General features: G+C 34.4%; 2 protein-coding genes across 2 annotated transcripts; one reads left to right on the top strand and one right to left on the bottom strand.

Annotated features, from left to right (window-relative positions):
- Positions 1–628: 628 nt before the first annotated feature.
- NAEGRDRAFT_79491 (uncharacterized protein) lies at positions 629–3,182 on the top strand (the record flags this gene model as incomplete). The annotated part of the gene is made up of 1 exon (XM_002677905.1): positions 629–3,182. One exon carries the CDS (start codon positions 629–631, stop codon positions 3,149–3,151), a length of 2,523 nt encoding a protein of 840 aa, XP_002677951.1. The 3' UTR covers positions 3,152–3,182.
- On the bottom strand, positions 3,177–18,053 carry NAEGRDRAFT_79490 (uncharacterized protein; the record flags this gene model as incomplete). Its single annotated transcript, XM_002677817.1, has 1 exon — positions 3,177–18,053. One exon carries the CDS (start codon positions 18,051–18,053, stop codon positions 3,192–3,194), a length of 14,862 nt encoding a protein of 4,953 aa, XP_002677863.1. The 3' UTR covers positions 3,177–3,191.
- Between the last annotated feature and the right edge of the window lie 62 nt (positions 18,054–18,115).

Raw genomic sequence — 18,115 nt, 5'->3', positions numbered from 1 at the left:
CATAATACTATTAAATACTATTATGCGTAATACACAATTGTGAAACGATTCTATAAATCCATAATCAATGTACATGTCAATAATATTAAATATCTAAAAAATTATTCCTTTTGGATATAGAAATAATAGAATTTATTTACTGGAGTTTTTCAGAACGTGATTCAAAATATTTTGAGCAACAACTGTATGTGACTTCATAACGTGATCTTATTTGATGCATGGTTCTTTTCATTTTAAACTAAACGAACCTAATGTTGCCATTACAATTCATTAAAACATTTCGAAGTTCATTAATGACCTTTTCTAAACCAAAAGAAGACTATCAATTCATTCTTTGATTCATTCTTTCAGATGAAAAAACCAATCTGCTTACAATCAACTAGAGTCTTCTCGTTTTAGACAAAATTATAATGTGAAAAATCTTGGTTGAGTGCTATGCATAATTAAAAACTAAAGGTTCTCTTGTCCACCTTATTTGTTAACGTACTGTCATGTATGCCAATTCCATGCTATCTGTCATCAATCTCCAATTATGTGACAACAGCAAAAAAAAGCTTCTCTAAACTGGCAACAGAAAGCATCGTTTCCCTTGCCATCTTTCCTATTATCAACTCATCACAAACAACTCATGGGAAACGTTTCTTCAGGATCTCGAGATGAAGACAGCAAATCATCCGTATCCATGCACTACCCAAGCAATGTTTCGAATAATGGAGGTAGTAACAGTAATTCATCATCACCATCAAATAGTGGCAGAAAATTCAGTCGTGGTCGAATGAATTTCCTCACAGGCACCAATCAAGTAGCTGTTACCACCATGACAAATTCGAATCAAGTAGCCGAAACTCCAAGAAGTGGCGATCCACTCAATACCTCGAGAAGTAATTCACCACTCATGATTGGTACCTCATCATCCTCTTCAAATAATAATAATATTAATTACCATCATCAACCATCTACTAGTAATGGAAGTAGTGGTACTTTTGTTCATCATCAATATTCGAGTAGTGGTGGAAGTACTTTTCATCATCATACATCATCAATGATTTCCTCGTCATCATCAGATCATACGATCATTCCTATTCAACTCCAATCAGTGGAATCTCTCCAATTAATTACCGAATTATACTACTCTGTCTATTTACCTCACGATTGGAAAGTACAATTACTTCAATATGGAAGTAGTAATAGCAATAATATTTCTAATTATTCCCCACAACAACAACAATTAAATAATGTAAATAATAGTAATAATAATAATAATATTAATATAAGCCAATCTCCACCATCATCATCATCATCGTCATCATCTTCTTCACCATCATCAGCAAGCCTTCAACCTCCAACACCAGTGAACACAAATTCTTTAACAAATTCTCCCGCCAATAATAACCAATTATCTACGACCCAAGTAAATTCTCAACAACAAAATGGCGCCACAACAACAACGAGCAACACAAATAACAATATTCAACAAAAAATCTTCTTCTCCAGCTATGATAGAAACTTTGAGAAGGATTTCCTGGAGATTTATGTAACCTTCTCACCACATAGTATTGAGAAGGAGGCCCAGTTGGCCATTGAAGATATTCAAGAATTGTCGAGGAATTATGATTCATCAAATTCTTGTTCTTCTTCGGGTGGTAATAATAATTTACATAGAACACCTTCATCGAGTATGATGAGACAAGTTTCTGTTGTTGCTGCTTCACCTTCTCCATCATCTCCTTCATCGTCATCCTCTAGTAGTCATTCAACAATGCTCGAACCAAAATTAGTGAAGGGAATTACTCATGTGGTGGATAAACATATTCAACCAGAGAAGAAGGCTCTCTACTTTATTATTCAATTTCACCATGAATTGTTACCACAGAAATTATTGTACAAGAAGATTTACTTTATTCAAGATTCTAATGGATTATTGTATTGTTTAATGCTAACAACAACAAGGAGGGAATCTGAGAATATTCTGGGATATTCATTGAATTTAACTGTACCAACAAAGGGCTTGTTGATTCCTTCGATTAATATTCAACAGGAATTATTCAATAATGGAAATGGTACACCTCCAACATCAACTAATCATGATGACATTTCCAAATTAACAGTGAGTCCTCCATCATCCAATAGAAATAGTGGAAATCTCAGCCGTTCTTCATCTAATACTTCAGGTCTTGTGGATTCTGTTGATAAAACAGCAGATTGTACCTCTCCTAATAATGATATCATTTCCAAGAGAAAAAATTCAAACACCATTGCACAAAACAATTCTAAAAAGATGAAAAAGAGACTCTCAGCTGCATTTTCAAGTATTGGAGGTTCCATGTTCGAAGATGAGGATGCAGCAGAAATATTCAGTAGTAATCTCGTGTATAGTAATAACAATATTCCACCAATTGATGGTGCTGCTTGGATTGACATTCTTGTAAAGGAATTTTTCACAGTCAAATCCATTTCTGATCTCAAGAGAAAGACCTCAAATTTGGACGGGGATGGTATTGTATTGTCTGTACCAATGTGCTTTATTCCATCACTTAGAATAGAGGCAGATGCTTGTTCTGGAGAGGATGAAATGGTGCGACACTTTGGCGTTGGTGATTTTGGAAAGAGATCTCAGGATTACAAACTCATTCTCTATCATCCTATTCAATATCTTGCCAACAAGAATCCAAACCAAACAAGATCTAGAGAAACATTGGAAAATGTTTTTGTGACCTATGTAAATTTTGGAAATACTACCTACAAGAATAGAATAGAAGATTATGGAGCACAAGCTTCAAACTTCACAGGAGTGTCAATGGAAAATAGTGGAAGCTTGCTTGAACAATTTTACTCCACCACTTTCAAGGAGCAAGTTCTCAAGACGTGCACAATTGTTTCTGTAAAGAATGTAGATTATGAAGTTTCACTCTACTCTCAACAATCAAACTCTGAAGTGGATTCAACAGAGGGTGAAGTCCCAACTCTGAAGGCAAAAATTGTAGAGCTAGCCTCAACAACCTACTCTGGACATACATTGAAGAAAGTATGTTACTTGGTAGAACGAAATGCTCGTGTTTGGATTTTCACTTACACTTCAACTAGTAACCTCATTGCAAGAGAAATTTTTGAAGTAATGATGTCAGAAGTCAAGTATTATAAACTCGTTTAGTAAACTTTGAATAAATCATATCTTTGAATTTAAAACAAGTTTATTGTTTTACCAAAGTCTCCAATGTTTTGAAAACCTCCAAAGCCATTGCCAAGGTAAACAAATTATCTGGAACATGTTTAAACCATGTAAAGTCAGAAATTGTTTCCAATTCAGAATTGGCATGCTCACCAGTACCTTGAACAAAATTATCTGGAATAGGTAAATAGGAAAGCCATTGTTTTAAATCTTGGTTCATGTCCGAGTACGGTTCTGTCAAGTGAGTTTGAATTGCTTCTTTAAGGGCTGACAAGAAAACTTTAAGATCAATTTTAGGAGCAACCTTTGTGAGGAGGATTTGTTCCAAATCTTTGCTCAATTCCTTTCTGTAATTTGCATGAACTGAAGAGAATGAATCAACAGTGAGATGTGATTCCAATAATTCCCATAAATTATCCAAATGTTTGATACGTATCATGGAGGACAATGAAGCACCGAAGAGTTGTCTGGCTCCTGTCATCATCAAATCTTTTTCCAAATATTGAACAAGTGGTTTTTCTAAAATGTTTGAAGAAAGAGAGCTAACAGAGACAGTATTGGCTTGAATGAAATGGATAGCCATTTCTACCATTCTAAAACATTTGACACACCGATCTGATCTTCCATTAATTCCTCCAAGTTCATTCAAAATAGTAATTCTTTCCTCGTCAGTGAACTTGTCAGATCCTTCCTTCTTGGAATTCTTGTTGGTCTTCTTGAGGTTGGTAAATCTTTCCTTTGCACCAGAAGCTCTCAATTCTCCCATTAGTTCAATCATCTTGATCTTGATTTCTACAAGTGGTTTGCCGGATAAGAAATGATCCACAACGTGTTGTTGAATAAACTCAAAGTCATACTTGATCGAGTCTGTGGATTTAAATGAAATAGGTCTTCTACAGTGATCTCTCACGAAAGGCATTAAATCTTCTTTCAAACTAAACTTGAATGCTAGAGAAGTATCCAAATCAGAGCTAGAAATAACTCTCACATCTGTTTCTGCACTATTGGTAAGTTTAACAAACTTGTTATGAATACCAATGAGATAGTGGGTTAATGCAATTCCAAAAATGGATTCATCCTTCTCGTGTGGAAGAATGAATACTAATGGTTTATCCAGTCCCATTCTAATAGTTTTCATTTGTTCAGGAATAACCAAACATTCATACATTTCCACATATTTGAAAACCATATTCCATGCTCTAGCAAAACCATCAAAGTGAATAGCAAGATTTTCTCTCTCGATAGGATCTTGAATATCATTAATGAATTGTCCAATATTTTGTTCTATAGTTTGCTCTTTTCTCAATTTCTTGTCACATCTCTTGCAAACTTCAACGTACATTTTGAAAATATCTGGTAAATATTGAAGGGCTTGTAGTGATACAATTTCCTCAATGACTGTGCTTAGAATTGGATAATCATTCTTGGATTGTTTGAATGTATTTGAAAAGTGATCAAAAGTGATATTTTCCAATTTCATAAACAGAGAAGGTTGAAGTTTCACTACATCCCTGTCTGCAATTTCTGTAAACTGAATGGCATGTGAAAGCTTTTCATTCTTGTGATTATTTCTTCCTTCTACTGAAGTTTGGTGATTTCTAATCATGTTTTCCACTTCTTGCATAATTTTATCACTCTTGAGAGCACCTTGCAAGATGGTTTCACTCAACAATCTTTCAAAATTTTCTCGAGATGTCTTGACCATCAATTGATTATCCAACACCACATTTGATAAAGTCATTCTCGTAATGAGATTGTGAACGATAATGCTTACTTGTTCGTCATTCTTTGATAACAGTCTAGAGAGTATATTCCAATCATTGATAAAGTGTTCAAAGAAGAAGGAAGAAACATCTCTTGGATTGGCATATCTAGTGTTGATAATCATTGCACAATCCTTACCAAGGAATGAGCTGGATGCAAACAATAATCCACTCATAACTAATCTGATAAATCTAACCTCAATTGGTGAGAGACTTCTCTGGCTCAAGTACACATCTGCTGGTCCACTTTCTTCTGTAGCATTTCTACGACAGAGATTAGTTGGAGCTGATTGGTCATTGGCAAAGTATTCTCTATTTGTATTGAGTAGGTTATGGTTGGATCCTCCAATCTCTTGTCCACATTCTGGACAGCGTCCTGTTGTTGCAGCTCTTCCACATTCTGTGATAATGTACAAGTGACCAGATGGACATTGATAAATTCTACCATTGGTGATACTACTCAATCCTGACATGACATCATCGTTCATGGTTGGGAACATGTTATTCAACAAATTCTGAGGGCTCAACAAGCATGCACTGAAGAACCCCAGTGATTGTGAATTGGTGAATATCATGAACATTAAATGAATGATACATCTCAATTGTTGAATTTGTGTCATCAGTGTTTCTGGATTAATATTTGCAAAGTTAGATACCTTATTAGTAATCAATTGGGAGAGAAGTGGATGAATTGAAATTCCACCTAATAATTGGAAATATTGTTGATTTCTATCTACCCAAGTTTTGAGATTTTCAAATTTTCTAGTTCCCATCTTGTTTGAAAGCGTAACTTCTTCCAAAACTACGACAAGCACTCCAGCTAAGAAGAGATGCAATGAATTACGTTCTCTATGGAATGTGTAGAGTTTTGTGAATAGAGTATCGGTGTTTGAGAGTCTAATCTCAGAAATAGATTTGGAAATTTGTTCGTACAAAGGAAGATTGAGGAATGGATTTGACAATGATAAAACAGAATCTTTGAGGAATGAAGCAACGTCTTCCTTCTCTTTCCATTGTTGAATAAACTTGATACTTCCAAGTAGCTGGCTATTATTGATAATATCTCTAGTTTCAGATAGACCAACAACAGAGGTCAATTCTCTCAAAAAGTAGAGCATCAAGTTTTCACTTTGTGTGAATAGATTACCCACAGAGTCAACAAGCTTTTTAGCAGATTTTTGATCGAATAACTTGTTGTTGAGGAGTAATTTCACAAAGTACTTGACAGCCACTTTTGCAATACTGGTATTGTTGAGGAAACCAACGAAATCATTACCCAAAGCCAAGCTGAAACCATTTCTTGACAAGGTTTGTAAAATATATTCCAAATTAATCTTTCCTTCTTCGTCTTGTGAGTAAAACTCTGCTTCATCCTCCAAGATTTGATTTATCGAAACAGCAATTGGGAAGTCGACATTTTTAGATTGAGTATGGAGGACCTTCAAGTTCTCTTCAAAGTAAGCAGCTACATGATCGAATTGATTAGGGTCCTTTCTCTTTAAAGAGAAGAGTGCTCGAATAATGGAACTCTTCATTGAATCTGAGAGAATAAACTTGAGGAGTTTGTGTTCGGAAAGGAACTTTTTGTTTTCACAAATATAACTAATAATGTCTCTAATGAGCATATCTGAAATTCCTCTTTCAACACAAAACATGGTAATGAAGGTTTCAATGAGCTTGGTGGATTTTTCAATAAAGAGAGTTTCCTTTTGTGAAATATCTTCAACTTCCTTCAAAATATTAGAACAAGGAATAGTATAGGTATCCACAGTTTCATCATTGTCGAGTTCTTTTTGACACCATCCGCATTGCTTTGATTTCTTTTGATATTGACAAAATTCATCAGCACAATCATAACAGATATATCTCTTGCAGCAAACTGTTGTTCTAATGCTATCAGGATCAGGAACAGAAAGACAAATGAAACATTCAAAATCTTCAGACGATTCCTCTCTAGTACACTTCTTGTTAATGTCTGTCAATGTTTGAAGGAACTCCACAAGAGCATTTGGTTGGTAAAAGTGGCTTGTTCCTGAACCATTTAGTTTTTCCCAGTACTTCTTTGTAATATCAGAGTCAATCAAATTTTCAGTACTAATGACAAGATCTTTGAGGAAGTGAGCAAAGAATTTGATGCATTTCCATTGATGAGATAAGCTTGAGCATTTCTCTGCAACGTCGACATTGACTTCAGCCGACATGAGTGGATCCTTGAGCAAATCTAAGAGACGTGTCATACTTGCCGTCATGTTTCTAACATTTCTTACCCAAGTATTGTTTTCTACAGGATCACTTTCTAAGGTAATGTGATATTCTGGATTGAAGTGAACAATTACTAATTCACAAAGAAGCATGTCCATTTCTGCAATGGTTCTACATGATGGGATGGAGTTTAAGAATTTTTCGAGTACATTCTTATCTTTCAGAGAGTCAAATACTTGGAAGTAAATTTTCACTCTCTTTTCATTGTTCCAATATGAAATTTGAGAATCTAACAAGGAATAGTACTGGTCAGGTAATCTGTCCTTTGAAATCAGTTCATGGATGAGAACAAGTTGATCATTCTCACTTGGAAGCATATTGCAATTCTTTGATCCAAACAAGTAGTGATAATCGTTGATATAGCCAGAGACTAAGTCATTAGGAAGGAGAATCTTATCTGATCCTTCGTCGTTCATGTCAATATCGTCATCCACAATACATTCATCTCCAATATCAGCATGATACTTGACGAATCTTGGCAAGGTGAATTCAAAGTGTTTTTCAAGATCTTCTCTGGAGAATTGATCTACCAAGTGATTCACTCTGAAAGAGTTTGCCACTGTAGCAAAAATGAAACTGAAAGGGAATTTGGCATCAAAGTGCTTTGAAGTTCCTTGCAAAATATTAACATAGCCTGATTGGTTCATTGAAAAGGCAGCACTTTCAAAGAGCTTACTGTGAACATCATATTCAAAAACATCTAACCATAATTGTGGGGTTTCTGAATCATTTTCTTGATCCAATAATTGTAAATTATTATATCTATCCATGACACTCAAGATTGATGAGAAGGCCATAAAAACAATTCTTGAAATAAAGTAATGAATTGCAGAACGAAGAGTACCACATATTTGTAAAATATTCTTGTCATTATTGATCACTTGAAGGTACCACTGTTCGTCATTCTTGATTGAGTGTTTGACAATATCAATAACCTTTTCTCTGATAAGTTTGGTGAATCTGGCTGAATATCTACTGGATTGAGAGAGCCACTTCCTTAGCATGGAAAGTTGTGATTGAATTTGAGAAGATGATCTCGGGAATGGATAAACTATTCTGGAAAGGGAGTTGTGTAAATTTTCCAAAATAATTTGTTCAACAGAAAGAGTATTGTTAATCAGATTTGAGAAAGGAGTATTGACAAGTTCGAACAATTCAGGGAAACCTTGTTGTTGTTCACTGTTAGAAACGTCATCAATGAATACATAATTCCAACGTCTATCAAAATCGAATGAATACTTGGAACTTTCTGTTGGAATTCTGGATAAATTTACCAAGAAAATGACGTGTCTAATGTTACCAGTTCCAGCAGCATTGAATGTATTTCTCTTACTTTCACATGTATATTGAGCATAGTGAATTCTTCTTGTAGAAGCAGCTACAGGATCACAGAGAAGAACAAGCATTGACTCTTTGTGGTTAGAGGCGAAAAAGTGATCCAATTCAGTATTCAAATCACTACTAGTCTTCATATCGTGCAATTCTAGGAATTGTAAGTGAACCTGCTTTTCTTTCACAACAGTAACATGATCTCTAATAAGAAGTTCAACTTCACTAAGCAATGAGGAGAAGGTTGTAACAATAGCTTGAATACCACCAAATTTGTCTTGCCATTTTTGAATATCAGTAAAAACATTATTCAAGAAACTTGGCAATGATGAATGTTCTTGTCCCTCAAAGTAGTGCTTCATTATTCTCTCATTCTTTGATTTAATGACAGCTTCTGGTGTCATGTTCCATAAAAGTTTGTCAAATGCAATATCCATCTGTTCAGTTATTTCTTCATCCACCATACTATCCTTTGGCTCGATGGATTGAACCAAACTTTTAAGAGTTTCCTTGTGAGATCCAATAAATACCTTTGAAATCTCCTTTTCGTTCAATTGAGCCATTAATTTTTCCACAAAAGCAGATAATTGGGAATGTAAATTGGTATTGTCTTCGTTCATCATGTCATCTCTTAGAATCACATGCTTTTCCATTCTATTCAAGAATGGAATGGCCAACTTGGTGTAAGCATCACTAGCTTCAGCAATGATAATAATTCTAAAGTTATCATGTACAGGACAAGTAACAGATGAGTTACCAAAGGCAAGTCTAGAGAATTTCTTATTTTCAACAACTACATAGTGCTGGTTTAGCAAATCATACAAACTTTCATAGAGTGAATCACAATGAACCAAGACAACTGTGTTTCCTTCTGACATAGCCAGTTTGATTTTTTGTAATTGAAGTGAAAGACTAAAGTTATCATTCTTTTCATCTGGAAAATCACTTCCAAATAATACAATAGTACTAGAAAGAGAAAGTATTTCATAGTCAAATAACAGATTCAATGCTGAATTGTTGTTCGTTAGCACAAGTAAATGTCTTGCATCAGCACTGTCCTTCAAATTCAACCTCAAAAGGTTACAACTATTTGGCTTTTCATATTCTGTAAATTTGATACCTGTGTTTCTTTCAAAAATCTTAAGAACATTATCCATGTCTTCACTTGGAATACCTCCGAAATTTCTCAGAACTGATAAGACCAATGATTTTTCAAATTCAATAGGTCTTCCGTGGTATGTCATCTTGTTATTGATAATTCTATAAAGGAATTTAACCAAATTATAAAAGTCACGTAAACCAAAGAATTGCTTAATTCTTTGATTCTTGTAAAGTTCCAAATAGCTGGTAGCAATAGGTTCCAAATAACTTTGTAATTTAAAGCTTTTGTGGAATCTCATGATACCTTTAGCAGTATCCTTGAGATCCTTTGCAGAGGGAGTAGATCTGTAAAGTACACACATTCTGTTCATCTTGGAGCTATCTAGAGAATAGTTACTGATGGATACTACACTGATTTCTGCAGTATTTTCTAATTCTTGGTGAAGAATCTTGAGAGGTAACTTTGGACTGTCAGCTGCCAAACCTATTTCATCTAAAAGAACTACTGATAATGAAGAAGATCCAGAACTTTCTTTTGCGTATTGTCTTGCTGCTCTAAATGTTTGGGCTATACTTTTAGCTTCTGATAAAGGTGAGCATTGGAATGCAAATATGTTAATATCTGGCAAGTGTTGCAACTGTTTGTTGTTAGATGCTTTACCTCTCATAGATTTACTGATTAAATCAACTGCCAAACTCTTACATGTTCCTGGATATCCTTGAATTAAAAGAGGAATGTGATTAACAAGAGCAAGGAACAAGACAAAGATGTTTTCTGTGAGGGCTTCGTTGAGGGCAATACCTTCACTGATATTCATCTGTTCTGTAAGTTTTGTTTGATATTTGGTGAGTAATTTTTCAAATTCTGATGGAACAATGGTTGGACATTCTTTTGAGAGGTATCTCAAATAGCCACTTCTCTCTTGTCTGTTCAATCTACTGTAAAAGGCAAAACTAAGAGACAACATGACATAGTTTTTAAAGTGTTTGTTGTGAGTATTGAATATTTCATTACCGTGATGGTGATCCAAGTTGAGTACATCTCTAAAGACAGAAGTAGGATTGTGATACTCTTCTACTAACCAATAAAATACTTGTATACATCTTCTCACATCTCTCAAACTGACAGAACTTTCTTCGTGCATTGTTTGTCTAATAAAAACTTGAGAGGCATGAATAAGACTTTCAAAGAAGTTGACAGCTTGGCGAACAGTTTCATTTGTTATTTTTCCATTCTCGTCTGCCTTCAAATACTTCTTTAGAGATTGTCTTAGCATACTTCCAATATATAATCTTTCAACACCATCAGAAAGAGAACCAAAATCATACAAGTGATCAACAAAACTATCTGGAAGTGGATGAACTCTATAAACAAGATTTTCCAATGGATCAGGAATGTTGGCAAATGAAGGATGCTTGTAGATGATTCCTGTTTGAGATTGAATAGATTGCTCCAATTGCTTTGCCTTCTCGTTCTTCAATCTGTATGGGTTCAAAGCTGCAACAATTTTCACATTCTCAGGTATTTTCACACCATTCAAAAGTCCATCACATACAACTTCCTTAACAATTGCCATTGCTGAACATGTGTTGCACTCATCAATGAACGCAACATATGTTGCCATAGCATGACTATTGGCTTCAATAACAATATTATTCAAAAAATTGAAAATATCCTGTTCAGTATTACCACCATGAAGTGTCATTCTATATAATTGATAATCTAAAAATTTGCATAAATGACTAATCAAATAAGTCTTTCCACCACCTGATTCACCATGTAAAATGACAGGGAGATTGGATTTGAATCTGTAAATAATGGCAATCATTTTCATCAAGTTGTCTTGTGTGAGAACATAATCTGTTTCATCTAGCTTTGAAATTAGCATTATTTTCATGATTTCACCCATCTCTTCATCAAGAGAAAAACTTCCAGATATCATTTGCAAGAATTTGAGTCCTTCTAGTTCTGCTGCTCTTTGACCCTTTTCCTCTACTGTTTTCTTAAAGTCAAAGTTGATATTAATTCCTTGTTCATGGAGGAGAGCTCTCAAATGTTCTGGGAAGAATCTATTAACTGAAGATTGATCCAAGGAAATGACGTTGAAACCATTACATTGGAAAGTTTCTTTGGTGAAAATAATGACTGGGTGACTTGATTCTTCCCACTTTCTAATACTTGAGAATCTGTTAGAATATTCCTCCAAAGAAGGATTGTCAGTATTAAAATTGAACACCAATTGTCTAATAGCAAAGTCTTTTGACATTTCCAAAATCATTCCTACAATAGATTGAGGTAAAGTTGCAAATCCAGGATCTAGAGATGGTAAAAATCTTAAAACCTCATAATCCATCATATTTTCAAAGAATTCAAAAGTAAACTCTACGAAATTATTAATAAGAGCATACGATATCTGACCTCCAGCATTGCAATATCTTGTGAGAATGGTTAAACATTCCTCCTTGTTCATATTGTCCATGTTAGGTGTAAAGTTAACGAAATCGGTTCCGTTATTATTGACAAAGACGCCATTTTGATGAGCCAATAATAATGAGCAAACATATTTTAGCTTTCTATTGTTTGAGACCATCACACTACCATTAGTACCAATTTCGTATTTCCTTTCGATGGAGAGTGTATGAGCCGAAACAATACATTCTACTCTTGGTAGATATTTACAGAATGGAACAGAACGTACAAGAGTTCTATTTCCAACTTGGTTTGGTATTTCTATTGCAATAGAATCTATTGGCCTTCTGTGGTAAACGTTGCATTGGTGATCTCTGAGTGAACCTATTACAATCAATTCGAAAAGTATTGAATTAACAATGGTATCCACATTTGGAGCAATGTTAAAGTGCAAAGTTACAGGTTGGCTATTCCTAGTTTTCTCATTCAATTGATTAATTAATTCTGTAATGTTAACTGACTCTCTTAGAGAAATGTAGACTAGCTTCTTTTTCTCAATGTGAGAACGTTCAAATATTGTGTGACTTTTACCACAACCTGCCATAGGGCTAGTGTAAACATTAACACCTGAAGAAAACTTTCCAGGTTTGGCAATTTGAAGAAGAGAGTCTTTCAAGTCCTCAGAAGAAAGTGGAGACCCATCAAATCTAAAGTTAGAGAAGGCATTGATAATTCTCTGTTGTTGAGTACTTGAAACAATAGCTAAGGTTGCTAATGTTGTACTTGTTTGTAAATAATTTTTAAGCATGTCCACTACTTTACATTGTAAAGTATAGTCCAAATGTTGAATGTTAGCCAATGTAAATATTTGCTTTTTGTGTTCCGATTTTGACCATCTTCTTACAACCAATTCAATATCTTCAAAGTCTGTATTTGGTCTGCACATGAGTACTTCTTCAACTTGTGGTAGAATGGATTTAACAGCATACAAAGAATAAACAATAGATTCAACCTCTTGATCATTTTGGCATGCAATGACGATAAGGTTTTGCTTGCTGTTATTTTTCTCTACATTCATTGTAGACATGCCCAAATCGGAACTTGGCAGGAAATCGATTTGTTCGTGACTATCCTCAATCAGATTGAAATGTGAATTCAGACATGAACCAAGTGATATCAATTGAATATCATCATCCACCATAATATCGTAATCGATCCATTCCTTCTCAAATGATTTGTACTGTTGAAGAGTGAGATTATTATCAATAATCTTGAGCATGGAATATACTCTTTCTCCAACTATAGAATTTCCTTCCTTTATCATATCGAGCCATTTTATGAGTTTTCTCAACTCTCGCATATTGAAGTAATTCAGTAAATTATATTCCAATCTAATATTCTTGATCGTTAACTTCCAGTTGGAATTCATTTCTGACAGTCTCTTTTCTTCCTCCATAAATTGGAATAATAAATATTCTAAATTATCAACATTCAGAGTGATGGTAAACTCGTAATTATCAACTATCATACTACCATTGATGCCTAATTCTATTAAAGTTCTCTTCATTGATGAGAGAATGTTAACTAATTTACAGAATGTATCGATAGCAGCATCCAAGTTAATATGTTTCTCCTTCAGTTCGTTTGGAATGGTGGTATTTAACACTGTTGTTCTAATATCAATCAAATCACTCAAGTGTGTGATCTTGCCTTTTACATTACATATAATATAATTATCCTCTGAGATAGAATTAATTGTTGTTACAGATATGGTCGCACCACTTATAATTTCTAAAAGCTTTAAAACAGCAGTCACAGAGGGGCTTCTCGTCTTTTCTTTAAATACTTGTTTGACATTCTCCAAGTTTGATCTAATAACTTTACAGTCTGTCAATCTCCTTTGAATTTCTGTATCATCCTTGTTCAAGTTGGCTGTGTTGATTGCCCTCAAAAAGGATTCACAACTGGTAAACTTTCTTGATGGATAAACCAACTCGTACAAATATTCTCTGGCACTTGTAAGAGAAGCAAATGACTGCAATATGATAGCATCATCAGTAACTTCTCTGCAAACTCTGATCAATTCATTGAATTGACTGGAATCATTGTGTTGCCATAACCAATTCAATAAATCATCAGATTCATTCAAAAATTCAATCAATAGTAATTCGTTCTTTCCCAAATGTTGCAATGCCGATTTGGCTTCATTGACCATGTCAACAATATCAAAGAGGTTTCCAGATTCCCATTTCTCAAGAATGTACTTGTGAATTTTTTCAATCTTAACATAGTACGAATCTGTGAAAACAGAAGTTGAAAAATTACTGTTAAACTTGCTCAAAATAGAAACTATCATTGGTATGTACTCTTTTTGTTTGACTATAGTTAAAAAACTCGAGATGAGTTGGGCGTGTTCTCTTGACCATTGAATATAACTTTGATTGTTTTCATTGATAAGGTGGAATTGAGTGGCATCTCCATCAAGCATGTTATCAGTTGATTGACAAGTTCTTTTGAGGAAGAGCATATCTTGGAACGTCTCCTCCTCAGTATTATCACTGAATAATGTTTGAAGTTCTAAAAATGAAATAGTTTTCATGTTCAGATTATTGTACAACTGGAGCCATTTTTGAACTACTTGTGGATAGACTCGGGATTTCAAATCATTAATTGTGAATATTATCTTTGAGGTGGATTCAGTTTCAGTAACCAGACTTTCAACCATTTGATCTATGGTTTCGTTCCAGAATTGTAAAAAGAGCTCGGATTTACATAAATGTTGAAGGGTTGGAAGCTCTTTAAGGAAGGCAAAATTATTGAAGCTTGAATTGATACTACTAAATACGGCATTATTTTGGATTTCAGCTTCAATCTTTTCCAATAGCAACCTGAATTCATTATTTACATTATCATGTTGACAGTAATGGTTGCAAAAGTCGTGACACTGTTTCAGTAGTGTTTCAAAGTATTGAACCTGAAAGTCAATATCTATCAGAGTATTCTTGGAAATAACACTGACACCGGAATATGTTGCCAGTGATACGAACCTATCTTGATTGTCATCTCTTAAAATAATTCTCAGATCATTTAGGGCGATGGTATGGTTATTGATTTGTTGGGAGAATTTGTCCACTAGCTGTACTCCTTCAATCAATTTCTTGTCTGTGAAAATATCATTGAGTTGAAATAAACGACTCCACAACAAGTGATGTTTGAACAATATCTCGATGGTCATTGATGATCCCTCACTCAATGTTTCTATTATGTACATTAAAACTTTCTTGGAAACAACATCAATTGTAATATCAATACTGTCTGCATAGAACCTTGAGACAGTATCCAAGAGTTTGTTGATTACCTTGTTGCTAACTCCCAATGATTTGACTGTATCCAAAGTCAATTGAGCAAGAATATTACCAAGTGTTGCCCTTTCATCCAATTCAAACTCTTCACAAATTTCTATAAGAGATGTAATCCTTGAATACGGGTCTGAACCGCTGGAAGTGAAGGAAGAGTTATTGGAAATGGATTCAATGATAATAAGTTGATAGTCATTCATACAAGTTTTTGATAAGGATTCTGCAAGTTTAGAATAAAAGGCAACTATATCTTTCATTGAATAGACACTCTTTTTAAAGAGGTTGTAACTTGACTTTTTCTTTCCAAACAATGTAGAAAAGAAGTTGGCTATGAGTTTTGACAGGGAAATGAGATCCTTTTCTTTGTTATTAGCAACGAATTCTTCATTTTCAAGGAACATGAGTAAATGCTTCAAAATATTCTCAGAGTGGTAGTGGCTAACTTCACTGAGAGCCTTATTCTTGAAATAACTTGCCAACATAGATGTGCTAGAAAGAACGTATGAATGATTTTCCAATAAATATGTAAAGGAATCAAAATCACTATCTTCCCAAGAATCCATATTAGAAATGAATTCACATAGTTGAGTGGTGAAAGATCTGAACCTTCCTTCATTCGATTGCATATCTGATGTTAATGTTAGAATACAATTGATATCATTAAGAGAGGAGGCCATTTTAAAAATTGTTGAGAATATAATACCAATATCTGTACCAGACACGACATGAGATCTATTCGAAATGAGTGCTCTTTTCTCTTCAACTATTGAAGTCAAGGTGGCAAATTCTGTATCGAACCTCTTCTTATCAGATTGCATTATCAGCATATCCAGTGGACTGGTGCTACCGTGAAACTTCAATTCAAGACTAATGAATGGAGCAGCCATAATCCAATAGCTAAACTTTCTCTTGTCATTTGTGGTGGCCGAAAAGACATTTATCAGAGCTTGAATGGAATTTCTGAATGAATCTCTAATCAAGTTGATTGGTGTAGATTTTTCTGCTTCCTTTTTCAAAATGTGATGAAATATAGTATTGAGTGTATACACATCCAATTCTTTCAAAAGATCAATCATTTCATCAAAGTTCTTCTTATCATTGTGACCAGAGATGGAATAAATCTTTTCAAAGAATACAAGGGTCATTATCAATTTCAATTCGAAATCAGTCTTATCCTGAATGATCTTTTCTGGTAAAGAAAGGAGAAACTTTTTGGTATCCTCATACACATATGGTGACTTTAAATTGTGTCTGTTGGTGCTGGTATAATTTTGTTTGATGTGTATTTTAGTGTAAAAATTCAAATCACTGAGATGAGCCATACTTTGCATAAACCCATCCAATCTTGAATGAAATATTTGAATTCGTTTTCTGTTAATTCTAATTAAATTCTCAAAAACATTATTCTCAGTATCAGATGGCAATAAATCACCAGTATCAATCTTGGAAGGAGTAAATAACTCTGTTAAAAAGGTTTCAGTCATTGAAAGTTTGGTTTTGAACATGTCCAAAATTCCCTGTCTCTTTTCTGATTTTGGATTAAAGTTAATATAGATGTGATGAACAGCTGGAGTGGTATATTTTGGAAGTGTTATCGATCTAACCTCTTTATCAGTATGAATTGCCTTACTCTCATCTCTAACAATAATCTTAAAGCTCACGAAATCAACTTGAAGTGGCAATTTCACAACACAAAACCAAATATCCAGACCCTCAACAGGAGTGTGACCCAGTGGAATGTCTACCTTTTTAACTTCTTCCTTCTTGTTTTTCCCCGAACCTGTAATTTCCTTATAACTGTACCTCAAGGCTGGTTGTAGATCATCAGTGTACTGTGGAGGAATGAAGGCATGCACCACTATTCTCACACCAGTGTTTTCAGTTATTGTCTTGACAGAATTGAGAAGAACCGTATTATTATTGTTGGTGCCTTCTTGTTGTTGTTGTTGATCATTCTCTTCCGAAGGTTTTGATGATGTATCATTATTATCTGATAATTCCGATGATGATGGAATGGTAGTAGTACTTGCACTAGTGTTAGTTTGTTCCTGTTGTTGTGATTCTTCAATCTTTAGAGAACCTTGCATCTTGTGTAACAAGGAAGGTGAAAGTGTTGCTTCATTACTCTCAATCATTATAACATCATCTTCATCGGAATTTGTTGTTGTTGTGCCTTGTTTGGGTGTAGAAGGCTTTTCATTGCTATTGTTGTTATCCATCATCACCATGTTATTGTTGGCTGTTTGTTCTTGTTGATTGGGTGGAACAGTAGAAGACATGTCTTCTTCTTGTTTAATAGGAGAAATATTTGTTGTTAAAGGAGAGTGACTGGTAGTCTTTCGTTTCTTATTGCTACTACCTGTAACATGTGGTGATGATGATGAATTATTGTTGTCTTCTTGACTATTGACTAGAAAACCAAATTTAGCTGTTTGTTGTTCTTGAATTGTTGGAGAGGTGATAATAACAGCATCATTACTATCAGTGTCATCACCATCTATTATCACAATATTATTATTCAGAGTTTGATGTTCATATTGTTGAGGAGTGGAATTAGATGATGATGAAGGCAAAGAAGATTCATCCTCTCTTTCCTTTCTCTTCTTTTCCTCTTCTTCCTTCCTCCTCTTATGTTTCTGATAATCTTGATCGGAGAGCATCTATTATTGTCTCTTCAACAACTTGCTAGTATTGATGATATTAATTCCGATCACGTACACAA

Source organism: Naegleria gruberi, assembly GCF_000004985.1.
Source record: "Naegleria gruberi genomic scaffold NAEGRscaffold_20, whole genome shotgun sequence".
Classification (NCBI taxonomy): domain Eukaryota; phylum Heterolobosea; class Eutetramitea; order Acrasida; family Naegleriidae; genus Naegleria; species Naegleria gruberi.
The sequence above is the reverse complement of the archived record's forward strand: the minus strand, read 5'-3'. Positions and strand labels throughout refer to the sequence as shown.